At 40.5% G+C, this 27,064-nt stretch overlaps 1 protein-coding gene across 2 annotated transcripts in view; it reads right to left on the bottom strand.

Annotated features, from left to right (window-relative positions):
* The window catches only part of STK4 (serine/threonine kinase 4), an 84,248-nt gene that overhangs the window by 51,397 nt on the left and 5,787 nt on the right, over nucleotides 1-27,064 (bottom strand). For both annotated transcript variants that reach the window (XM_066387693.1, XM_066387692.1), the window contains exons 3-9: nucleotides 20,756-20,884; nucleotides 17,879-17,993; nucleotides 14,798-14,962; nucleotides 11,831-11,998; nucleotides 9,836-9,973; nucleotides 8,104-8,232; nucleotides 7,601-7,787 (exon numbers count right to left, since the gene is read on the bottom strand). In XM_066387693.1, the coding sequence (XP_066243790.1) occupies nucleotides 7,601-7,787; nucleotides 8,104-8,232; nucleotides 9,836-9,973; nucleotides 11,831-11,998; nucleotides 14,798-14,962; nucleotides 17,879-17,993; nucleotides 20,756-20,884 (1,031 nt within the window). The remainder of the gene's footprint in view (nucleotides 1-7,600; nucleotides 7,788-8,103; nucleotides 8,233-9,835; nucleotides 9,974-11,830; nucleotides 11,999-14,797; nucleotides 14,963-17,878; nucleotides 17,994-20,755; nucleotides 20,885-27,064) is intronic.

Below are 27,064 nucleotides of genomic sequence, written 5' to 3' on the forward strand. Positions count from 1 at the left end.
CTGCATGAAAGTAAAAGTTACTGTTTAAGAAAAGACCCTACAAAATTAAAAGTAAAAGTCACAAGCTGGGATAAAATGTTTACAATGCATATAACTGACAAAAAATTAGTATCTAACTTAAAGAGCTACCGTGAATCGGTAAAAAAAGAAAAAGGCCATTAGGCCAAGAAAGCATAAGGCAACATGGAAGTGAATTAAATGAAAACCAAAAAGGCTAGGCAACAAAAACTATAAGTTGGCATTATTAATATTTATATTGATGCATAAAATAACGTTTCCCAAGTCAGTTCTGCACAAGAATTTGAAGTTTTATTTTTAAAATTTATTCAATTGCTTGGTTAGGGCCATTTTAGCTGATGACAGCTTCAAAAGTATATGCATGGTACCATGATGCAGAAAGAAAGCATCAATTCTGGTTAAGAATTCTGAGAAATCTGGGAAGAGGGAAGAAAAGTTTAAACTATTTTGACAGGTTTTGGCTGACTTCAGTCTTGCTTGAACTTTGCCAAGTATGAGGTATCCAAACTCCTACCTAAATAAAATAAAGACATTGCCCTCATGTTGCTGTGGTTACTTAAAATATATTTAGAAATAAATAATGGTCTTAACCTTGAATAAAGCCTACCATAGAAAGGAGATTTGTGAACACAAAATGGGAACACGATTTTAACTCATAACCTATTACAGAGCACCCTCTGCTGGCCAAAGGAAATACAATGATCCCAACACCGACAGAACCCCTCCTGTCAATAAAGTTCTTCTATGGTCCTAATAAAAAAAATTTTTAAAAAGCCCTGGCTGGATAGCTCAGTTGGTTAGAGCAGTGGTCCCCAACCCCTGGACTGGTACCGGTCTGTGGGCTATCTGGTACTGGTCCACAGAGAAAGAATAAATAACTTACATTATTTCCGTTTTATTTATATTGAAGTCTGAACGATGTTTTATTTTTTAAAAATGACCAGATTCCCTTTGTTACATCCATCTAAGACTCACTCTTGACGCTTGTCTCGGTCACGTGATACATTTATCCGACCCACCCTAAAGGCCGGTTCCGTGAAAATATTTTTTCTGACATTAAACCGGTCCGTGGCCCAAAAAAAGGTTGGGGACCACTGGGTTAGAGAATCATCCGAAATGCAGAGGTTCAATCCCCAGTCAGGGCACATACAGAACAGGTCAATGTTCCTGTCTCTCTTTCCCTCCCTTCCTCTTCCACTAAAAAACAATAAAAATTAAAAACAAAGACAAACAAAAAAAAAACACTTATATAAACAAATAGCAGAAGCCTTCCGAAAATCTCTAAACTGGTATTTTATTCAGACATCTGTTCTCAAAGTACAGTGTGATCATAAAGTCATGGTGCACTTTTGACCGGTCACAGGAAAGCAACAAAAGATGACAGAAATGTGAAATCTGCACCAAATAAAAGGAAAACCCTCCCAGTTTCTGTAGAATGTGGCAGCATGTGCGCATGCGCAGATGATGACGTAACACCGTGTATACAGCGGAGCAGCCCACGGCCATGCCAGTCGAGATGTGGACAGTACAGAGGAAAGTTCAGTGTGTTCTGTGGATTGCTAAATTCAAATCCGTGACCAAAGTGCAACGTGAATATCAGTGCGTTTATAACGAAGCGCCACCGCATAGGAATAACATTACTCGGTGGAATAAGCAGTTGAAGGAAACCAGCAATTTGGTGGAGAAACCCTGTTCTGGTAGGCTATCAGTCAGTGACGAGTCTGTAGAGGCTATACGGGATAGCTACCTAAGGAGCCCTAAAAAATCTGTGCGTGAGCCACATCGAAATGCACTGAATAGATATGAAACTGGGAGAGTTTTCCTTTTATTTGGTGCGGATTTCACATTTCTATTGTCTTTTGTTGCTTTCCTGTGACCAATCAAAAGTGCACCATGACTTTACGGACACACTGTAGTGTGGGCCATGGTTTTACCTCTATGGTTCTTACAGGTGTTCTGAAGGTGTCTTCTTATAAAGCAATCAAATCTCACCCACTCTAATCTCCTCCCTCCAACTTTGATGTGATTCTTTACTGTAGACTCAGAGATATAAAACCAAAACCTACTCCCTTATGTAACAACATCATTAACCTATCAACAGGGGCATACCCTCTCTGAAAATCATCTACCATTTGCTTCGGGAAATCCTGGGGAAACATGGAGAATAGCTAGTTATTCAAATAAGCAGCAAGAAGAGGTATGTTCACGTAGTCTGAGGCTTGCCAACATAGGATCTGTAACAAGAGCCTTAATTCTGTCCCCCAACAACTTAACAAAGGGGCTGTGCTGAGAAGCAGTATAATTTAATGGTTAAGAGCAGGAGCTGTGAAATTAAACATATCTGGCATCAAGTCTTGGCTTTAATATTTATTGCTTTAAGTTAATTCAGCTTGTTATTTTCCTTTGAGGGGGCTGAAATATGATGGGCAGTGAGTTATTTTTGAAACCAGGTGATAGGTCCATTGAAAACATGATATTATTCTGCACAATTGTGTATATTACTTTAATTTTCCATAATGAAAAAAGTTTAAATTACTCTTAAAACAATAATGGGTAAAAGATATCAAAATAAATGGTAAATCTGTCAAACTTGTGACTCAAAAACTGTGTTATAAGATCTGTGCAGATTGTCTGTGAACTGAGGATATTCAGTATCACTCAACAGTGAATGTTCAGGTTTTTAAATGTTTTTTTCACCACGACTATAATAAAAGATGCATGTTTCTCGTTAGGCATGCTGAAACAATCCAAGCTCAGAGGCTGAACACACAACCCACTGAATTAATTAGCACTTGAAATATGAAAATTACATTTGGAACAAAATTAATTCTTTAAATAAAAAAAGGCAGATTTTCCATAACACATGCACGCACAACACATGTTAATGGGTCAGCCTAGATATACTGCACTCTGATTATAATCATCTGCATAATTAAAGCTCTTCAAACAAGAAGGAGATATGGCACTCCGAATGAAAGAGAAGAACTAGAGGCAGCTTATTACCACAAAACAAACCTTCCTAACCAAGCACACAGGTTACTTTAAAAAGAAAAAAAGAAAAACTAAATTTAGTTTACAGCATTCATTTGATAATTTCTGTAACACCAAGAACAATATATCTGGGGCATTTCCATCTTGACTTCAGGGGATAAAACATACCCTAAGAACACAATGAAATAAGAATGTACAGAGACTATAAGGGAGTGACAAATGTCACTCTGTAAATATCAATTTTAAGGCCATAAAAAGCAATGAAAGGAAGAAAGAAAAAGAAAGGTTCTTTTTTATTATTATTATTATTTTTTTTTTTTTTACAGAGACAGAGAGAGAGTCAGAGTGAGGGATAGACAGGGACGGAGAGATGAGAAGCATCAATCATTAGTTGTTTTTTTTTGTTTGTTTGTTTTTTCATTTTTCTGAAGCTGGAAACAGGGAGAGATAGTCAGACAGACTCCCGCATGCGCCCGACCGGGATCCACCCGACACGCCCACCATGGGGCGACACTCTGCCCACCAGGGGGCGATGCTCTGCCCATCCTGGGCGTCGCCATGTTGCAACCAGAGCCACTCTAGCGCCTGAGGCAGAGGCCACAGAGCCATCCCCAGCGCCCGGGTCATCTTTGCTCCAATGGAGCCTTGGCTGCGGGAGGGGAAGAGAGAGACAGAGAGGAAAGCGCGGCGGAGGGGTGGAGAAGCAAGTGGGTGCTTCTCCTGTGTGCCCTGGCAGGGAATCGAACCCGGGTCCTCCGCACGCTAGGCCGACGCTCTACCGCTGAGCCAACCGGCCAGGGCAATCATTAGTTTTTTGTTGCGCATTGCGACACCTTAGTTGTTCATTGATTGCTTTCTCATATGTGCCTTGACCACAGGCCTTCAGCAGACCGAATAACCCCTTGCTCGAGCCAGCGACCTTGGGTCCAAGCTGGTGAGCTTTTTTTTTTTGCTCAAGCCAGATGAGCCCACGCTCAAACTGGCAACCTCGGGGTCTCAAACCTGGGTCTTCCGCATCCCAGTCTGACGCTCTATCCACTGCGCCACCGCCTGGTCAGGCGAAAAAGAAAGGTTCTTAAGGCACTACATAGCTCAAAGTCCTAATTCACACTATAACATCAATAGTATTTTTGGTGGGATTTTTTTTCCTGATAAATGCTAGAAAATAATTTGGGAAAAACATAAATACCTATAATCCTATCACCAAAAATAGCTACTTATTCATTTCCTTCCAGCTTTTTTATTGTTTTTTCCACCTTTTTTCTATGCACATATTAACGTTATTTTTTTACTTTTGTAAAATTGGAGTCATGCTATAATTTTGATTCCTTCTTTTTTTCCCTCAACAATATATCCTAAATATTTCTTCTGAAACAGGGTCATTAATCTTTTTGTATGATGTAGTGTTCTACCATATGGCTGTATCATAATTTATTTGACCAACCATCTGCTACTAAACATTTAAATTAATCCAGGTTTTTTTACAATTTTAAGTAACACATTTGAAAAAAATTCTTGAATGTAATTTGCCCATATCTTCAATTATTTTCTTCTTTAAAATTGTTTGAGAAACATCAATTTCTTTCACTTATTTAAGCATTCATTAGCTCTTTTTTGAAGAACTTTTTATTGAATTTATTGGGGTGACATTTGTTAATAAAATTATATAGATTTCCGGGATACAATTCTATAATACATCATCTGTATATTGTATTGTGTGTTTACCACCCCAAGTCATGTCTCCTTACACCATCTATCCCCACTTTCACCCTCTTTTTTTTGTGTGATTGAGACAGAGAGAGGGACAGACAGGAACAGACAGACAGGAAGGGAGACAAATGAGAAGCATTAATTCTTCACTGCAGCACCTTAGTTGTTCACTGATTGCTTTCTCATATGTGCCTTGACCAGGGGTCTACAGCAGAGCAAGTGACTCCTTGCTCAAGCCAGTGACCTTGGGCTTCAAGCCAGCGACCTTTGGGCTCAATCCAGTGACCTTTGGGCTCAAGCCAGCGACCTCAGGGTTTCGAACCTAGGTTCTGTGTCCCAGTCCGATGCTCTATCCACTGCACTGCCACCTGGTCAGGCACCCTTTACCCTCTTCTCTCTCTACCCAACCCCCTCTCCCTCTTGTAATCTCCATACTGTTGTCTGTGTCTCTGAGTTTTTTTTCTTTGCTTAATCCCTTCACCTTTTCCCCTAGTCTCTCAACCCTCAACCCCCTCTGACAGCTGTGTGTTCTCCATAGTTATGAGTCTGTTCCTACTTTTTTTGTTCATTAGATTCCACATATAAGTGAAATAATATGATACTTGTCTTTGTCTGTCTGACTTATGCCACTTAGCATAATACTCTCCAGGTCCATCCAATGCTGTCGCAAAAGGTGAAATTTACAAGACACAGAAGAAACTGAAGAACACTGGTTGATTCTTGTATGCGCCCTGCCTTGGGATCAAACCCACAATCTTGGCGAATCGGGAGGAAGCTCTAACCAACTGAGCTACCCAGCCAGGGCCTTCAATTATTTTCTTGGACCAGATTTCTAGAAGTGGAATTTACTGGGTCAAAGGTTTGAACCTTTTGAACTCTTAATACATACTACATTCCAGAAAAGTTATACAATTTAAATATCTATCAACAGTATTACTAATCTTTCACCATCTGTGTGATTCTGATCAGAGGCCAAACACAGATGATGAGCCTTGGACCCAAAACAAAACAACAAAATGAAAACCTTTTTCCTTCAGAAAACAAAGGGCTGATTGTAAATATGAATACCTGCAAGGTGAAAATCAGAGGGGGCTGCCTGGGAACCCCAGCCCGAGACTGGCTGTTCTAGCCACAACAAACCAGCCACAGTTCCCCTGAACCTATTGGCCTTCTCCTGCCTCTAGGGGTCTGTGAGCACTGCTGGAACATCTCCAACCCACCCTACTTACCTGCCAACCCGCCTTCCTTTTCCTCCAGGGATTTTTCAGCAACCCCCCTTCTAAATTAAATACTCTTCCATTCTGCTTTGACAGCACCCTACATTACCTCTGTTTTAGAACTCATCTCATACACTGAAGTATAATTAATGGTCTGTCTCCCACACTGGACAATGAGTTCCTTCAGGGCAAAAAATGTTTCTTTACTCCCTGCTGCATTCTCAGCATCCACCCACGTATGTACCTGGAATACAACAGGCGCTAAAGAAAAATGAATCAATTAATCACAAAGCGAAGGGTCTAGGGCAGGGGTTAGAGAACTTCTTCTGTCTGTAAAGGACCAGACAGCAAAGCTTTCAGGCTTTGGGAGCCACGTGGTCTCTCACAAATACTCAACTCTGCACAAAGCAGTCACAGGCAGTATGTAAATGAATGGACATGACTGTGTTCCAATAAGACTTTGTCAAAACCAGGTGGCAGGCCAGGCTCAGGATGTGGACCACAATTTGACAATCCCTGCTTTAGAGAGGAAGAAATTTTGAATTTTAAAAATGGAATGAAAAAAAAAAAAAGATGATAATGAAAAGATCATAGAGACTTAATGCTTTACACCTATGCAAAGTTTAGGCTAAACTGTACTTATTCAACTCAACTATTACCACTTTGTACCCTTGAATTCCTTTTCTCTGTGACTTGGTCTGGAATACAGGGGAAGGGAAAGGGAAACAACTGAAGAAGGGGGGAGAAGAAGCACTATCCTGGGAGCTGAGCTCAGGTGTGAGGACTCAGTCACAGGTATGAAAGGATCAGCAGGATAAGAATAAAGATGGGCTTAAATTCAAGGGGATGTGATAGGACTTTTAAATTGGTACATTCTGAACAGACTGGCTGAGTACTGACCTGGGTTAGCCACACAGAGTATTATGAAAATACTGAAGATACTGCCTGACCAGGTGGTGGCGCAGTGGATAGAGCATCAGACTGGGATGCGGAAGACGCAGGTTTGAGACCCCGAGGTTGCCAGCTTGAGCGTGGGCTCATCTGGTTTGAGCAAAGCTCACCAGCTTGGACCGAAGGTTGCTGGCTCGAGCACAGGGTTACTCGGTCTGCTGAAGGCCCACGGTCAAGGCACACATGAGAAAGCAATCAATAAACAACTAAGATGTCGCAATGCGCAACGAAAAACCAATGATTGATGCTTCTCATCTTTCCATTCCTGTCTGTCTATCCCTGTCTGTCCCTCTCTCTGGCTCTCAATCTGTCTCTGGAAAAAATAAATAAATAAATAAAAATACTGAAGATATTATGTACAGTCAACCACTCAGAATTGCAATAGTTCAGAATTACGCATCAACACAGCATATGTGCCTGCCTCCACAGGTCAAGGAAAAGGAGGGAAAAATGATAGCATTCAAAGACAGAATGGCCATTCAGGTTCAAAAGGAAGGCCCCTCTCATTGCTGATGCTCTCCTGCCTCTGACCACACAAGCCAGCTTTCCCCGTCCCTGAACCCATGCCCTCACCACAGCCCTCCCGTGTTTTTCCTCCTTCGGTTGTAGCAACAGACAAGGCCTCAAGACTGAGCCTGTGGGGTCGTGAACCTGCTTTCTGTGCACTGTGCATGGTCTGTCTGAGAAGTTAGCGTATTTAGTCAGAGCCTTACTTTTCATAGTCCCTTCCTCTTCCTCATCCTCAGCATTGATCACCATGGTGCCCAGCTGGGATGCCAATGTGTTATCGTGCTCAATCATGGTATTGGCTCCATCGCTCAGGGTGCTGGCGACTCGGACCGTGCCCATCTCATCACCTGCTGCTCGCACCATCGTGCCAGAATCCAGCTCATCCTCCTCCTGTAAAAGGACAAAAGCTCAAATTTGGGCTAATTGGATCAAAAGTGAGTTTTCTGAATTACTACGACTCCTCTCGCACGTATTTCTGGATTTGACACTTAGGTTCTAAACCCACTTTGTCTTAGGAAGTGTCATCGGAAGAGCCAACACACATGAAGCAAGCCTCTGGCAAGCCCTGGTCCAGGACAGGACAGAGTCATGCAAGGAAGGTCGCCAGCTCCAGGCTGACCCAACATCTGCGCGTCTTACCTGGCTTGGCAGCCATGACATAACAAGCACCAATGGCCTGGGCCCCAAAGCCAGGCCTGCCACTCACTGAGTTTTCTTCATCATCCTGGTCCACCTCCCGCTGCTGGGCCTCCTGGCGTTTCAGTTTCACGTCCATGGCTTCGTTAATTAAGTCCCGCAGTATCGACACTCCTTTGGCGTTCTTGACAAACGGGTGCTGAAACAAAAAAGTGCAAAACGCTGGAGACAGTTTCTATGCACCAGTGCCAAAACAGTGCCTGGCACACGGCAGGGACTTGAAACATTTGTTAAATCAGTCAACAAATCTAATCGTTCTCATTTTGCTTTGGACAACAGCTAAACCACACTCACTTTATAACAGAGCATTCAGGCTTTGCCAAAAGATACAGTCTCCAAGTTCTTTGTAAATACTCTACAGATTGAAAGTATGCCTCAACATGTGGTGGGATTACAATACAGGAGATAACTTTTCCCTAAAATTTATCAGTATGCCAGCCAGGCAGAAAGGAATTTGCCGCTACACTTAGAAATAAGACCCAGCTCATTTGCAAGAATATCATGTTGCCTATTCCCTCCACTTGGAAAGCCTCTAAGATCATTTCCCTCCTCTTATCATATACAAATAAGTCTGGTCTGCCATTATTTAACATTAGCTTTAGTGCCCACTGATTCACATTCCTGTATTTCATGAGTGGAATGGTTTCTGTTCTTTTTACTGCTCGTAAATCTAAGTTCTTCCATAATGATAGGTACAGGTCTCCACTTCATTATGTCTGTAAGCTGAGTAAAGCTGGAGCATCTCTGTATTGACAAATACATTGTTTTATTATAAAGTATCTTTATATGTCTCCATAATATCATAGACATTATACTGATTCTTTTTCAAGTATGGGCATAAATAGATTTATTATCTATGATTTTCATTCCAGAAGAGTAATGAGTGTTTAAAAATACACACTTACACACAGGGTCTGATATGGTTGAAAGCCATTGGCCTCGCCCAATAATAACAGCAAATATTTGTCAAATCCGTATCATACTATCTTTAATACATGTAAAGGACTGTTCAAAGTTACACATTATATCACTTAATCTTCACAACATGTGAGACAGGTACTTTATGCCTAAGGTCATAAAGTGAGGAAGTAGGGAGCCAGGTTCAAACCTGGGCAGCCTGAGCTCTAGAATTCCAGCTCCGGATCACTTGGCACATAGCCGGCCAAACCCCGCCCACCCTTTGAGGCCCCAGCACATAGGCTCCTCCTCCAGGAAAGCATGCTCAGTACGCATCTCCATCCAAAGCAGCCTCCTTCCACGCTGAGCTACCACAGCACCATTAATCTCAGTTCTTTCCCGGAACTGGGTAGATTTGATGGCACTCCTGCTTTGGAATCAAAAAGACCTAAGTTCTCATCTCAGCTCTGCTGTTCACCAGCTGAATGCCCCAAAGAGTTAGCTTCTCTAAGCTTCCATTTTCTCACCTACAAAAACGAAGTGGTGCACATCTGCACAGGACCCATGCAATGATTAAACGATGTGACATGTGCACCCAGCAGGTGCTCACTAAATGTCACCTCCCATTCTCTAATTCTATAGAACCCTATATTTTCTCGCCAGATTATCTTATTCGATGATTTAATATTCTTTCCCATGTCTTTTCTAATCAGATCCAAACCTCCTGGGAGGTGGGAAATGTCTTATACTGTACTTCTTTACCAACTCTGAGTGGGTGGGTTAACAGCATCTTTCTGTCAGCACGTGGATGAGATGCAGGGGGAGCCCCTCAGGGTGACTCATACCTGTAGGAGTTGAGTGGCAGTGGCTCTCTGCTCAGGGCTCTTCACAAGACACTGCTTCACAAAATCCATGAAGCCATCTGACCACAGTTCCGGCTTTCGAAACGTAGGAGGAGGGTTGGTAGGAATCATAAAGATTGCCTGGTTAAAAAAAAAAAAAAAAAGATTTGGTAAAATAAAAGTGATGCTCCAATAAAAATATAAGTACAAATACATTTGAAGTTCAATAAAATGATTTTTCTCTTAAGCACTGAAGAACTCACCCAAATTCCAATAAAAGTCTAAGCTTTTAAAGTAAGAAGTATGACAGTTAGAATACGTGATCTCTCTTCCCCCTTCCTTCTCCCTCTTCTGTATGTATACTTGTCCCACAAACCTCACAATATCCATCAAGCTTTTTTTTATTTCTATTAACCACAGTACATTGCCTTTCAAGGTTAAAAGACAAGACCCAAGAGCATCAATATCCTGAAGATAAAACCTCAGCCCCACAGTTGTCAAATTTCCCCCCTCCCTAAATGTTACCCAACCACTGGAGGACTGCACGGAGACCCTGAACCCACAAGTCCCCAAAGTCACAAGGGAGTCATTAACTTCCAAGCCAAGCCAATTCAACATTTTTGAAAAAAGAATTGGCCCACTACATTGCAGTTAAAAAAAAAAATATATATATATATATATAACTATTACTTACTGAGTTTCCAATACAAGAGCCACCGTTTAAAAGAAAACAAAACTCTTTGCAAAAATCAAAGCTTAAATCATAGTCTTTAAATCTAAAAATATAACCAGTAAATCCTCCCACCCTTCCCCACTTCTACCCCCACAAAAAGAGGGGAGTTTATCTTTGGGTCCAGGAATACTTTCTAAAAAAAACAGTTATGTCTTTCAATAGGAGAACTAATGAATCAGAGGAGAGAAGGAGCTGGGTTGAGAGGTTTGAAGAAAACCACAGAGCCCCTGAGGAAGGGTCGAGTCTTATAACTGCTATGGTGCAGGGTCCTGGGGTGGGCAAAGTCTGGACACCCCTTAGGGCAGCAGTTCTCAACCTGTGGGTCACGACCCCAGCGGGGTCACCTAAAGCCATCGGAAAATACATAATGCATATCAGGTATTTACATTCCGAATCATAACTGTAGCAAAATTACAGTTATGAAGTAGCCACCAAAATTATTTTTTGGTTTGGGGTCACCGCAACATGAGGAACTGTATTGTGGGGTCACGGCATTAGAAAGGTTGAGAACCACTGCCTTAGGGTGTTTCGGTGGACAATAGATCTATTGGCCTTTAGTGCTCTAGAAGTAGATGGAGGTTGGAGGATACAGAGCCTCCAAGATGAGGGGAGTCTGCTGATCTATAAACCAGAACTTACAAATTTAAATACTTGTGCCTGACCAGGTGGTGGCGCAGTGGATAGAGCGTCGAACTGGGATGCGGAGGACCCAGGTTTGAGACCCCAAGGTCACCAGCTTGAGCGCGGGCTCATCTGGTTTGAGCAAAGCTCACCAGCTTGGACCCAAGGTCGCTGGCTCGAGCAAGGGGTTACTCGGTCTGCTGTAGCCCCACGGTCAAGGCACATATGAGAAAACAATCAATGAACAACTAAGGTGTCGCTACGAAAACCTAATGATTAATGCTTCTCATCTCTCTCCGTTCCTGTCTGTCTGTCCCTATCTATTCCCCTCTCTGACACTCTCTCTGTCTCAGTAAAAAAAAAAAAAAAAAAAAAAAAAAATTTAAATACTTGTAAGGGTCGGGCAGGAAAAACACAACACACAAACCAGACTGGGTGTTAGAGATATGAGTTCAAAAAAATAGTCTGCTTTCCTCTCTTTCCTCTCACTATTAGTCTAAGACATCATTAGAGAAGACACTGATGTAAGTGACAACCGATACTTAGTAAACAGGGAATCATGGAGACTGATAAAGTGGAAAGCCCAACCAAGTAAGCCATGGAACTAACTTTCTGATGACCAGGAACTAAGCACCCCACCTTACCCGCATGGGGTGGATGTCGGCATACGGGGGCTTTCCTTCGGCCATTTCTATGGCAGTTATTCCCAGTGACCAGATGTCTGCCACACAGTTGTACCCGATTTCCTGAATCACCTCTGGCGCCATCCAAAATGGAGTTCCTATTACTGTATTTCGCTTGGCCATTGTATCCTAAAGTAGAAAGGGGAGAGGTCAACACTCAGCATTGAAACTATGAAGAAAAAGAGACTTTTCCAACAATAAGAAATGTCTCATACTTGAAACACATATAACCATCATACTCAAGACGTGACCAGGCAAGTCACAAAAGAAATTCAAATGACCTAGAGACATAAAATATTCTCCATCAGTTACTGAAACACAGAAAATAACAATCATAAAACACTAAGGTTGGCAGAAATGAAAAAAATTACTAATAACTAGTGTTGATAAAAGTATAAAATTATGCAATAAAATACACTGTTATTGGGGTATAAATTGGTACCACTTTTAGTAGGTAATTTGGCAATATTTATTAAACTTAAATGTATATATCCTTGGATCCAAATCTATTTCTAGAGATGTATCTTATCTGTAGGTACCCTGAAATATATACTATGTACAAGTATTGTAGGGATATGTGTAATAGGGAGAGGGGAGGAAAAATAACCCAAATGACTATCTAAAGGGGGTATGTTAAAAACAATAAATAGCCATCTGTACAATAAAATACTATATTTTTTAAAAAGAGATAAATACATTTTTCTGGCATAGAAAAAATGTACAAACTATTTATATATTGTGAAACCAAAAAAAAAAAAAAAAAAAAGGTCCTGGCCAGGCCACTCAGTTAGTTAGAGCAGTGTCTTATAGGCCAAGGTTGCAGGCTTGATCCCTGGTCAGGGCACATACAGGAATCAATTGATACAACCAATAAATACATGGATAAGTGGAACAACAAATTGATGTTTTGTTCTCTCTCTCACTTCCTCTCTAACATCAATAAAAACATTTGGTTGTGACCTTACATATAGCCTGTTTCCAAAAAAGAAAAATAATGAAACAATAACCAATAATAATAAGTTACATAAATAGCAAAAAATAAAAAAACCCCAAAACCCTCAAGTAACATACACCAAACTATTAACAACAAGTATATCTAGAAATTAGAATCACTAAGGACTTCTTCCCATCTCATATATTTCTGTAATACTCTATGGTTTATATGACCATGTATTATATGTACAGTCAGGAAATTTAAGAAAGAAAATTATATATGCATGTACATATATGTATAATTTTAAATATCATTTATATAACATATATATTTATATATATGTTATATATATTTATATATATGTATATATATATATATATATATAGGCTTAGTTTGGGGAGTAAAGAAGAATATATAGTGCAGTAAACATGGGTAAATAACTACCTGCATAGGTCCCCAGGTTGGCATGGCCCTAATGAAAGAGAACCTTCCTTGAATTCCTGTAGTTTAGGAAGAGGATTTTATTTATTTATTTATTTTTTAAATTTTTTACAGGGACAGAGAGAGAGTCAGAGAGAGGGATAGATAGGGATAGACAGACAGGAATGGAAAGAGATGAGAAGCATCAATTATCAGTTTTTCGTTGTGACACCTTAGTTGTTCATTGATTGCTTTCTCATATGTGCCTTGACCGGGGCCTCAGCAGACCGAGTAACTCCTTGCTGGAACAAGCGACCTTGGGTCCAAGCTGGTGAGCTTTTTGCTCAAGCCAGATGAGACGGTGCTCAAGCTGGCGACCTCGGGGTCTCGAACCTGGGTCCTCCTCATCCCAGTTCAACACTCTATCCACTGCGCCACCGCCTGGTCAGGCAGGACGAGGATTTTAAACAACTAAATATGCAACAGGACTTCCCATCACCATCACCCATGTTCCTTCTGAAATGCCTGTGGTTTCAGTTAGGTTACGCCAAGTCAGGAGCTAATGACAGGTAATATTTTTAAATCGATCTCATTTGGTCAGTCCTATGCAAAAAATTTTAACACAGGAACTATCTTGCTGCTTAGTCACTTCCTTTGCTCTGAAACTTGAAATTTGCTGGGGCATTTTCAAATGGTGGTAGTCAAAGTTGTTTTCAAAGATTAAAACCACAAATGGGTATTTGGATCGCTATAATTTTTTTTTAAAGTTCTGAGTAGATGCTAAGCCAACTAGGTCAACAGAAAATACTAAGTCCAGAAACAGACTAACATGTTCCAGGTTGATTTAAAAAAATAAATTAATTAAAACTGCACATAATACCAGCGCTAAGAAAACAACCAAACAAAATATATTTATAGGGTCTACCACCCAAGAAAATTAATTGATATACAACTTTGTTGCAAATTTTAGTATACAACTACCCAGAACTGTTTATTTTTTTCTACGTGTATAACTGTTTATTTTTTTCTATGTGTATTTTACACATACGTACTTATCTACGTACTTTACAGAATCAGATAATTCTAGACTTCCTGTTTTGGGTAAAAAAAATTGTTTTTCATTGTCAAACACTGTTGAGGCAGAAGGAGAATTAAGACACTGTATCCTGTAACCAATGGGGACAGTGTTTCAGTAACTGTGACTTAAACTAGGCGGGCCCAGTGAGAAGACATTATGTCTTATTCAAGGAAAGCAGTTTGGATTTAATTTGTCTTCCTTTTATAAATATAATAATGATGTAGCCCAATAATATTCAAACTTCTACTCTGTCATTTCTTGTTTTAGATTTTATTTATATCAAAGTTAACCAAATTCAAACTATGAGACCTGAAGTCCAGGAAAGGATCTAAAATAACCTACTAGCTATGTGGTAACCTACTGGTACAGTCTATGAATTTTTTATATTTTTTTGTTAACACAATTACATCAAGTATTATATTTGAAAAATAAATAAAAGGAACTCCTTCTCAGAACAGAGCTGAAAGTTATCAGTACAAGTAACATTTTTACTTACTGTAAGTTGACCAGCTACCCCGAAATCTGCAAGTTTTGCATGTCCTTCTGTATTTAGCAAAATATTTCCTGCCTTGATATCTCGGTGTATTTTTCTCATAAAATGAAGGTATTCTAGTCCTTTAAGTGTTGATTGTAATATTGTAGCTATTTCATCTTCTGTTAACTGAAAAAAGAATGAGAAATAAAAATTCTATCAGTTTATATCAGCACATTAGAAAAAGAAAAAAAAATCCAAACTCCTCTCCTAGAATAAAAGATCTTATTCAACCCATAAACAGCACTTGACAGCTTGTAATACCATTGCTACACTGCCCACTTCCAAAGTTCTATTTCCAGCCCAGATCTCTCTCCAAACATGAGATTCATGTATCTGCCTACACAACATCTCCAATGAATACTTAACAAGTACCACAAGCATAACATGTCAAACTCAAAGTCTTTATTTCTTCCAACATCCTACCCCTTTCCTTACCACCCATCCAACCTTCTCTACTCTTCCCAGGCTTCTCTCTCTTTCTCTCTCTCTCTCTCTCTCTAAAAGGCAATTTCATTCTTCTAGTTGCTCTGGCCAAAAAACCTTGAAGTCATCCTTGGCTTTACTCTGTCTTGAAAACAGATCCAAACATTTTCTCTGTACTCACCCTGGTCCAAGCTACCATCATATCCTGCCCGAATTATTCTAATAATTTCCTAACTGGTCTCATTGCTCCAATCCTTGAATCTCTACAGTGTGTTTTCCACACAGAAGCCATAAAGAACCTTTTAGAACGTAAGCCAGGTCTGCTCACAATCCCAATGGATTCCTAAGTCACTCCAAAGTAGAGCCAGTTCCCACCAAGGTATTACATGACCTGGTTCCAGCTACCTTCATCTTCTCCCACTTTCCACCTTGCTCATTCCGTCTGTGTGTCATGTAGGCTTGCCTGGTGTTCCTCGAACACTGTACACACACTCCCCCTTCTGGGCCTTTCACCTGCTGTTCTCTCTGTTTAGAATGCTCTTCATCCAGATTGCTGTATGCTCCCTTACTTCACTGTCTCTGTCCAAATGTCACCTCATCAGAAAATCCCTCCATTCCTAGACTATCCTTTATTCCTTTATTCTACCTTACTGGTCAACACAGCATTACTACCATCTGACATAGTATATACTATTTCTATACCTATTTATGTAATGTCTTCCCTACTGGAAATATACAGATGCATTTTAAAATGTCTTTGATTTGTTTACTACTGTATCCCTAGCACCAGGAAAGCCACCTGACACATAGTAGGGTTCTGAAAAAATATTTGTTGAATGATAATGAACACATAAGAGAATGCTGGAAACTGACACAGGATATCTATCTGATCAGTCCCAGTCCTAAACAAACTCAGTCAATCCACAAGTTCTCATTCAGTCCTCTAAGACAAACAACTCACAAATAGAAGGGAGCATACTGTGGCACAAAAAATAAGAAATCTGGGAACAGAAAGATCTAGCTTTTACTCTTGGCTCTACTTTATAGCTGTGTGACTTAACCTAGTTACCAAACTTCTCTTAATCTCAGTTTCTCAATCTATGACATAAAAATATCACCTTCAAGAGTTTCATGACAATGAACTGATATAAGGCATGTAAGAATACACATGGTTTAATAACTACACTACCAACCAATCAACAAATATTTAAGAAGCATCTATTATAAGCCAGGCATTATGCTAATAACATTAAAAATATCTAATGATTACTAAGCATTTAGTTTATACAAGGCACTATTTTTGTAATCGCATTTAATCCTTACAGTAATCAAATAAGGTAGGTACTATTATTATATAAGCTGAAGCACAAATTAAGTAATTTGTGCCAAAGGTCACAGCGCTAATAAATGATAAAGCTTTCACTAAAGTCCAAGCAAATATATTGGTGGGGTAGTGAGCTAGCGTTTGGGGTACCTTCTGTGGCCAAAGAGGACAGGGCTCATCACTTGCTTCCTGGCTCCTTATTCTAAACAGCTGAGCCAATCACTATGGTAGCACTGCCCGAAAGAAATACGTGTGTACCACAAACACAACTTTCAATTTTCTAGTAGTTCATTTAAAAAAGAAAAAAATAACAAGCAAAATTACTTTTAATAACATATTTTACTAAACCATATTTATCCAAAATATTATTCCAACAGGAGCGCAATATAAAAATGTTACTATTTTTACATTCGCTCTTTTGTAATAATTCTTCAAAATCTGGTGCATATTTTATACCTACAGCACATCTTAATTCAGACAAACTGTATTTCAAATCCCACCATGTAATCACAATTAACAGCAAATAATCTTTGACACAGAAAGTATTCCCTGATTGACAGAATGTAGAGGAAGTTAATCTGTGAACATTGTGGGTAGGAGAAGAATGCTAAATCCAAATTTAAACATTCAAAATTTATTGTTTAGGCAGGACTGGATAGTCATTTTCCCCCAAGACAGAATAAGCAAAGCGTGTAAAGACCACTGGACTAGGTTGTTGTCAAAACTGCCCCACTTAGCCCTGGCCAGTTGGCTCAGTGGTAGAGCGACGGCCTAGCGTGCAGGGGTCCCGGGTTTGATTCCCGGCCAGGGCACACAGGAGAGGTGCCCATCTGCTTCTCCACCCCTCCCCCTCTCCTTCCTCTCTGTTTCTCTCTTCCCCTCCCACAGCCAAGGCTCCATTGGAGCAAAGTTGGCCCAGCCGCTGAGGATGGCTCCATGGCCTCTGCCTCAGGCACTAGAATGGCTCTGGTTGCAGCAGAGCAACGCCCCAGATGGGCAGAGCATCGCCCCCTGGTGGGCATGCCGGGTGGATCCCGCTTGGGCGCATGCGGGAGTCTGTCTGACTGCCTCCCCATTTCCAGCTTCCGAAAAATACAAAAAAACAACAACAACAAAAAACTGCCCCACTTAAGAGACATCCAAGAGCAAAGAGGGGGAAAGAGCCATGGAAAGGGGGAAATCTGACAGTCATCTCTCTGGATAAGGTAGCAGGAGAGTGCGCGTGAAAAAAGGCAGAGGAAAGAAGATGGCTTGAGAGACGTGCTCAGTGGCATTATTCTAGAAGGTAAACTTACTGTTTTATTTCGTAATCGGATGATATCAGACACAGAACCAGCCCCACAATACTCCATAACAATCCACAAATCTGTGTTCTTAAAATAACTGCCATAATATTTGACTACATGAGGGCTGGAGAGAAAGTGAGAGAGACAATACAAATTAGTGGAAAGCCTTCAAACATCTCTCTTCAATTCATGCTGTTAAATACCTGAAAATTCCTCTGCTCAAAAGATCAAGCATTCATAAAATGGATACCCCCTATTGCTAAGAATGTAAACTACTCTAATTTTTCTTGAACACGGTAAACAACAAAAGTGGGAAAAAAGTATGGGTCTTTTAACCCAGCATTTCTAAGTCTACAATTCATCCTAAATAAAAACAATTACAGATGTTCAAAAAGAAATGATTACCATCATAGTACTATTTATAAAAGTGAAAATTTAGATACCATCTAAATGTTCAACATTAGGGAGTTTAGTAAAAAAATGATACATCCATATAATGAAATAACCATGGAAAATGTTACAGAATAAATACTTGATAAGATTTCCTGTTCTCTCTCTCTCTCTCTCTCTCTCTCTCTCTCTCTCTCTCTCTCACACACACACACACACACACACACACACACACACACCAGTATGCGTGCGCGCATACTGGAGGTTACATAATAGGAAGCACAGTGAAACTCCAAAAAGAGACAGGGGAGAATATGTATACTAAGTAGTATTTAACAATGATTATTTTTCCAATAGAAGTAATTTTATTTTCTTATTTTTATTTGTATTTTCCCAAGAAGTCACACGTACTTTGAGCAGAAAAAACCCACTACAATCTAATACAGGGGAAAATTGGGGGTTTCAAGCCTCAAGAAAGATACCAAACAAGGAATTTCAGAGAAAAGTAAAATATCCCATTAAAATGAAATAATTTGCCATCTGAGAAGCGCCAGCTTGAACTGGCCAGACTGTTACCAGGGCTAAATAGTGTTGCATAATAGGTGAAGATGATAAAACCCACTCAGCTCCATTAACTCTCAGAATTTCAAGTCCCTTCATCCTTGGGAAACAAGCTAATGATCAGGACAGGAGGGAAAAAAAATCTAAATGAATATTAATGAAGAAAGTAATAAATCTTTTAGGGTACATATCTTCACACTTGCTCTTCCTTCGATTCCTATGGTGTCTGTGGCCTCTACCAGGCAATTACTGCCAGGTACTTCCTGTTGGAATATGTTCTGTACATCTCATATTTCCAGCTACATTTTCCTGTTCGTTTGCATGCCTGGCCTGCCCAATCAGTCTACTCCCAGGAGATGAGAACTTGGCCCTATATTTCTCTGTGTTCCCTCCAGTACTCAGACACAAAGTAGGCTCTTCAAAATACCTCTTCCTTAACCAGAGACATTAATATACCTTGTTTAAAACATAGCTCTTGCATAGTCCCTCAAAAGCTGCCAAATCCCATTTTGTCAACTGGAAAACAATCCTATAATTTATCTTATGGATGAGGGAAAGCAACACTGCTACCTTACTCTGGTCAAGCCAATCAAGAAATATGAGGTTTTTATCTCCTATCAAGTAACCACCAGCACTGACCAGTTGGCTCAGTGGTAGAGCATCGCCCCAGCCTGTGGATGTCCTGGGTTCAATTCCCAGTCAGGGCACACAGGAAAAGTGACCATCTGCTTCTCCACCCTTTCCCCTCTCACTTCTCTCGCGCCCACTCTCTCACTCTCTTCCCCTCCCACAGCCATGGCTCGATTGCAATGAGTTGGCCCTGGGCACTGAGGATGGCTCTGTGGTGGCCTCATCTCAGGCGCTAAGAGTGGCTCTGTTGCTGAGCATTTATGCTCCGTTGCTAAGCAATGGAGCAATGCCCCAGATGGGCAGAGCATCGCTCTGTAGGGGGCTTGCAGGGTAGATCCTGGTCTGGATGCATGTGGGAAATTGTCTCTGCCTCCCCTCCTTTCACTTTATAAAAAAGAAAAGTAATCACCAAAGTATAGAGAATAAAAGAGAGGAAGGAAGGGAGGAACGGAGAAAAGATACAACTGAATTCTTGAGTCAGTGAGACTTAAGGGCTCTTGAGCAAATTTCCTAGCAGGTAGAGCCACCTCTCCTAATGTTGAAGCTTCACAAAAAAATAGGAGGTACCAACTCATCTGCTCACCAAAAGAGCTTCAGAATAATGAATGCAGGTTCAAGTGCAAGACTTCCTCACTCTCCTTTTAACTCTCTAGAGCTGGCATTGCCCCTAAGTTCGTGTTTCTCTAATCTAAAGGGTACAGGAGAAGTCTGCTTCATCACTGTGACCACCCATGTTGTCACGGAATTTCAGAGCAAACCACGTGCTTTTCTGTGGTCGCCTGTTGGCCTAACTTCCTGCTACTGCATTTGACAAATATTAGTTCCTCAAAAAATAAAACAGCTATTCCTAGCTTAAATAATTTCTTAAAATATTTGAAGGAACAGTAATGCAAAAGATACAGATCTATCTGTATATGCTAAGCTTTCTAAAGCTAAAAGCATCTGAAGGACCTCTTCTTAGCTGTCTCTGTAGAAGTGTTTTTCTCAATAGGAAATAAGATACCATTATAAAAAAAAAAAAAAAAGCTAGCACCGCCTTCTCCCTCTTGGCCTCTTCTTCCTAGTTTTGAAAAGGGCTTACTGAAAAAAAATAAAAACAAAAACTATGCAGAAATGGAAACTATAAAAGTTTACCTACTAAAACACTCATTTTTCATCATTTTTTTCTGAAAAAAAAAAAGCATAATGTTTCCATTAAATTGCAAAACATGTAAGTAAATGCAACTCTAGGCATCAAACTCTATTTAAACAATCACAGCAAATTCAAAGCTGTGTTCTCTCCAAAGTAAAACCACATGACTTTACCTGTCACATTGCTGCATTATAGAGATTTCTTTGATTATTTCCTGCAGGTCTGATTCCACAGGAACTTGCTTAATAGCCACAATCTGACCAGTCTCCTTATGAATAGCTTTATATACGCTGCCATAAGACCTAAAATTGGGGGAAGAAGAATATTTATAAAGTTAAAGCAATCCAAGAGATAAAAGTGGTGAAACACAAGCAACTCAGTTTTAATTTACATGTCTAAGTGCCTAATGAATATATACTTAGCTACACTTGCAAAATTGTGATCAAGTACTTTTGGGGGGAAATTGCCATTAAGAAAACAGCCACAAAAATGGCATCTTAAAAATTTGACATTAAAATTGTACTAAATGTGTTAGTATAAAATAATTACTATAGTAGCTACCATTACATGCCTGATGTCTGCCAGGAACTGTGCACCATCTCAGTTCACCCTTACAAAAATCAATGAAGAAGGGGTCATTATCCCTATTTCACAGGTAAGTGTGAAAGGTTCATAGAGATTATACAACTTGGCCAAGGTCACATAAGTGATAAATAAGTGGTCCGTCCAGAATTTCAATCCAGTTGTGACTGAACACAAAGTCTATGCTTGCTCCATATCTGAATGGGGTCACAAAAGTGGATGTCTTTGTTTTCTTGCATTCTTTTTTTTTTTTTTTTTTTTAATGAGAAGCAGGGAGGCAGAGAGACAGATTCCCACATGCGCCCCAACCAGGACCCATCCGGCAAGCCCACTAGGGGCAATGTTCTGCCCATCTGGGGCTGTTGCTCCATTGCTCTGCAACTGAACTATTTTAGTGCCTGAGGCAAACCCATAGAGCCATCCTCAGTGCCCAGGCCAACTTTGCTCCAATGGCGACTTGGTTGCAGGAGGGGAAGAGAGAGACAGAGAGAAAGGAGAGGGGGAAGAGTGGAGAAGCAGATGGGCGCTTCTCCTGTGTGCCGTGGCAGGAAATTGAACCCGGACTTCCACATGCTGGGCCGACACTCTACTGCTGAGCCAACTGGTCAGGGCCCTCTTGAGTTTATTATCAAAATAAATAAAAAGCATTGGATCCATTTAATTTAGAGGCTAAAAGAATATTAGATTTAGAATCTAAAGACCCAGGATTTGAGTCCTACCACCACTACATTTATAGACATAGTATTAGCCCTGTTGCACCTCCATTTTCTCATCTGTAAAATGACAACACCACAAGCTACTGTTCAAGACAATTTTGATGGTCAAATGACATACCATCCCTCCATCTGAAACAGACTGTATCTTCATTGAAATCCTGGAAGGCATTCAGTGAAATAATGAGAAAACTGTCTTTCAAGTTTCCCAAACACACCTGTTTGTTGATACTGTCTCAGTGAGATCAAAATAACAGTACAACCTAATATATCAAAGTAGCTGAGTGCTCTAAGCTGTCAAAATGGTACTCAAGAATCATGTCAATGTATTTTTTTTAAATCTTTGCAGGACATGCCTGACCTGGCGGTGGCGCAGTGGATAAAGCGTCAGACTGGGATGCGGAAGACCGAGGTTAGAGACCCCGAGGTCGCCAGCTTGAGCGCAGGCTCATCTGGCTTGAGCAAAAAGCTCACCAGCTTGGGCCCAAGGTCGCTGGCTTGAGCAAGGAGTTACTTGGTCTGCTGAAGGCCTGCAGTCAAGGCACATATGAGAAAGCAATCAATGAACAACTAAGATGTCGCAACGAAAAACTGATGCTTCTCATCTCTCTCCGTTCCTGTCTGTCTGTCCCTATCTATCCCTCTCTCTGACTCTCTGTCCCTGTAAAAAAAAAAATCTTTGCAGGACACATGAAATCTCAACTCCATCAGAATCCCTTACATTGGCAAAACTAGAATAGTAATCCTTAAATGTTACATAAACTTTTTTTCTTTCTTTCTTTTTTGCAAGAAAAAAGCAACCACTGATCATGTCGAGAAGAACCTTCTTCCTTTTGCTAAAATAATCCTCTGATTTGTTGGGAACACCTGGTTCCAGGGGATAAAGCACAGTGGCCCAAGCTAGCCAGAGTAATCCTATCTCCTTCAGCCAGTGATGAAGTTCCGGCCAATGCAATTTGAGGGGAATTCTGCTGTAGGGATTCTGGGGAAGACTTTCTTCCAGGTAAGAGAGAAGCACACCAGAAGGCCCTTTTTACTTGCCACTTCCTGTCCTGATTGACTGTAATGTGAGGCATGAAGTTTGAAACTAATGTGGTCATTTTGAGACTAAGAAAATGACAGAAATGCTAAACCATTGTCAAGCCAATTAACCATTCTGGAATCCCCCCACCCCAGACTTATTATTACTTAATCATTAAATGCCCTTATTAGTTAGCTACTGTTAGTTCAGTATCCTGTTACTTTCATCCAAAGTTATTCTTTTTTTCCAAAGTTTTTTTTTTTTTTCTTTTTGTATTTTTCTAAGGCTGGAAACGGGGAGAGACAGCCAGACAGACTCCCGCATGCGCCCGACCGGGATCCACCCGGCACGCCCACCAGGGGCGAAGCTCTGCCCACCAGGGGGCGACGCTCTCCACCCCGCCCCCCCCCGCCCCCCCCCCTCCCGGGGCGTCACTCTGCCGCGACCAGAGCCACTCCAGCACACGGGGCAGAGGCCAAGGAGCCATCCCCAGCGCCCGGGCCATCCCCGCTCCAATGGAGCCCTGGCTGCGGGAGGGGAAGAGAGAGACAGAGGGGGGGGGGGTGGAGAAGCAAATGGGCGCTTCTCCTATGTGCCCTGGCCGGGAATCGAACCCGGGTCCCCCGCACGCCAACCGGCCAGGGCCCAAAGTTATTCTTGATACACCAATTCCCATTATGTGTGAAAATGCATTTATTTCACCTTCATTTTGAGTAAGTTTTGTTGGATAGAGAACTCTTCCTTGACAATAGCTTTCCCTCAACATTTTTCACTGAGTTTTCCAGCTTCTGTTGTTACTCAGAAGTCAGCTATCCCCAGATTATCATGTTTCACAGGCAATCTCTCTGTCGCTCTTAAGATTTTCTCTTTATCCTTAACATTCTACAGTTTTACTATCATTTAACCAGAAGTCAATTTATTTGGCACTTCATAAACTTCTTCAATCTGAAGATACATGTCCTCCTTCAAGTCTGGAGAATTCTCAGCATTGTCTCTTTATTTTCTCTTTGTCTCTTCTAATATATCCTTCTATAATTCCTCTCGGGCCTGTACTGGACCTCCTCGGTCGATGTTCTTTCTGGTTTCTCACACTGTATTTCTCTGTCTTCCACTGTGTGATTGGCCTCATTTCTATCTTTCAACTCACAAATCTTCCTTTCAGCTTCTCCAGTTTATTGTTTATCCAATTTACTAGGCTTTTAGGACTTCAATAATTATAGATTTCACTGTCAGAAATCCCAGCTTTTTATTATTCATGGAGCTAACTGATCACGTTAATAACCTGGTGTTCCTCTTTTAAGGATGTTATTCCCTCCTTTTTGAAAACCATAAACGAACATGTTAAATCTCTTCTCACATTGCTCCATTATTTCTACTTCCTTGGGTGTGATTCTCCCATTTGTTAGGTCTGCTGATTATCTCATTGCAGCGGATTTCCTTGTATGAGTCTCCCTTCATCTTGAATGATTTTCCTCTACATAATGCGCACTGTCATGAGCACTCCATGACATGATAGTTTTATAGCTCCCTCAACCCAGTCATCCAGGCTGTCCAATTCAAACTAGATATCATATTAGAAGTTTGGGGGTGTTGCCATTCAAGAACCCATACTTGAATTCAGTCCAGGCCCAGTTCCTATTGTCAGACCAGTGCCTTCCCTTCCTCCCCAGGCCACAGGCAAACAATACTTTCCAGTGGAAATCAGACAAATTTATTTCAGCTTTAGCTCACAGATGCAGAGCCTTGTCCCAGCCCACAACTGCATGTCGGAAGCCCACCTATAATCTCCTGACAAGGCTGAACATGCTTTACCGTCCTCTCCCTATTATAGATATCTTTCTATCACTGTTCCAGAGCTGGCTATGTATCCTAGTATTTAAATTCATCTTCACTCATTATTCTTATATATTTCAAGTGGAGAGAGAGGTCTTTGCATACACTTCCTCTGCAATGTTGACCGGAACACACTCCATGCTTCCCTATGCTATCTTGACAGCGAAGAAAACTCTGATAGCTCATGTGAGCAGCTAAGATACATAATTCTACATACTGCACTGACAATAATCTAAAGAGGATTTAGAAGCCTTCAGCAATCATGCTTACTTATAGGCAAGTCCCTTAATACTTGATGCCCTACAATGAAAATTAAGTGGTTCAATGAATTTTAACTGGCACTGTTGGTGGGGAAGTAGGTGTTACAAGGCAAGAAGCAACGTAGAAAAAAAGAAATATCGGAGGGCAAATTAACCAGGTACAGGTCACATTACTACTCACTAGCTATGAAACCACGGGCAAGATGATTTGATCATCCTTCGATAAAAACCTAAATGAGTCCAAGTATAAACTGTTAAGTAAAATAGTAGGAAAAAGGCACTAAAACAAAACACTTTCCAGGTGCTGTCCCGTCATCCCGGTCTGGAGCTTTGGCTCTCCTGCTCCGCAGATCCAGTTTCCTTAAAACAGACTGACTGCAGCCTCGAGGATCCAATACAGCCCTTTAGCCAGAGCTTATTTCACGAGGCACAAGTCAGAGAGTTCACAATCCACTCATTTTCCAGAACAGTGTAAAGATGGCATGACAGTGTATGGCGAAAAGTGAAGTTAAGGTCTTCCTTCAGGATTCTGCTAGTTAAGTGAGGCTTGATCAGCTTCATTCAACCATGATGACAGAAATCTAAGCACTTGTGGCATCATTTAAAAGAATAACATGGGAAGAAAGACTTGAAGCATTCTTTGTTTTTTCCCTGGTGAATATTTTTATAGGGAAATTTCCATAGATCTAAAACACAATTAAAAATAATCATAATTAATTTAGTTTTTCCTTACATTATATTCCTGACATGTTCTGTCTGCAGTTTTCTTTTGACCTTCCCCAAACCCAGTCAACCCAGAGCTCCCTTCAAGAATGCCTCAATATACTTGAAAGCTTAAGATTGAACTCTGATTTCACATGAGAAGGTGTGAAAAATGCTTCAGTTGATACAGTTAAAAATAAAACACTAGCTGCCACTTACTGAGCACTTACTGTGTGACAAGCACTGTACTAAGCACTTTACCCCCGTTATCTCAGGTAGTACTCGACATAACCCTGTGAGGGAGCTACTAATATCCCCATTTTATAGCTGAGGCTTGTGAAGCTTCAGCCATGTGCCCAGGCTCACTCATTTATGACTAATAAACAATAGAGCCAGGGTTTAATAAAGGTCTGAAGTCTGCCTGACTTCAGACTACAGTAACGCCCTTTTACTAAAAATGAAAGAAACAAGTCAGTTACATAGTCAGTGATGCCTACCACTCTTGATCTCATTCAGAGCATGACATTGTTAGATTAAGGGCCTTAGATTCATTTCCTCGAGGAGAATAGCGACGGTGCCAAGCTAAAGCTGAACGTGGCAGGCAAGAGAAGCAGAGGACTGCCATTTCCCATACCTTTAACTCGGCCAAGTCCATGTGCAGTCTTCAGATTCATCTTGCGCTTGTCTGTAAGCAGCACAGATGGTGTTGTCTTTTACTTTTCTCTCTGCTGAATTTCTTGCTTGATTCCAAAGAGTATTTTTCCAACTTACAAAAAGATGATGACTAATGTTTTCTACAAGGAGGTAATCCATGAAAAAAACCCCTCTTCCGTGTAATCCAGGAGGGGTTTAACATTATTATTCATCTATATTAGGCATAAATGGCACTAAACCGCGAAATATTTTAATGACATATAAGGCCTGACTTTAAAGAATATACAGTTATCAGACAACAGACATTTAAGATCAGAACATACAGTAAATAGATAATAGACATTTTTTAAAGTTAATATTTCAGGTCTTCTCTTGAACCAATACTCCCAAGAGACTAGGGAAAAAATACACACACATACACTATTTGCTTATATACATATTATAGCTGAAGAATACATAAAAAACCGTTATACTGGTTGCTTCTGGGTAGCTGAGAGATAGAGATAGGGGACGGATTTTATTCACTGTAGACACTTGTATGCTTTTTGAATTTTGAATATGAATTAATTACCTATTTGAAAATTAGCAACAAAGACTTAAGAGAGGGTATCTCTAATATTTTAATGTTCCAGTATTTACAGGAGAATAAATATACAAGAATTAAAAGGATATGTAAAAATACAAAAAAAATATGATGTAACCTTTATGTATCATTAG

Source organism: Saccopteryx leptura, chromosome 5 (assembly GCF_036850995.1).
Source record: "Saccopteryx leptura isolate mSacLep1 chromosome 5, mSacLep1_pri_phased_curated, whole genome shotgun sequence".
Lineage (NCBI taxonomy): Eukaryota > Metazoa > Chordata > Mammalia > Chiroptera > Emballonuridae > Saccopteryx > Saccopteryx leptura.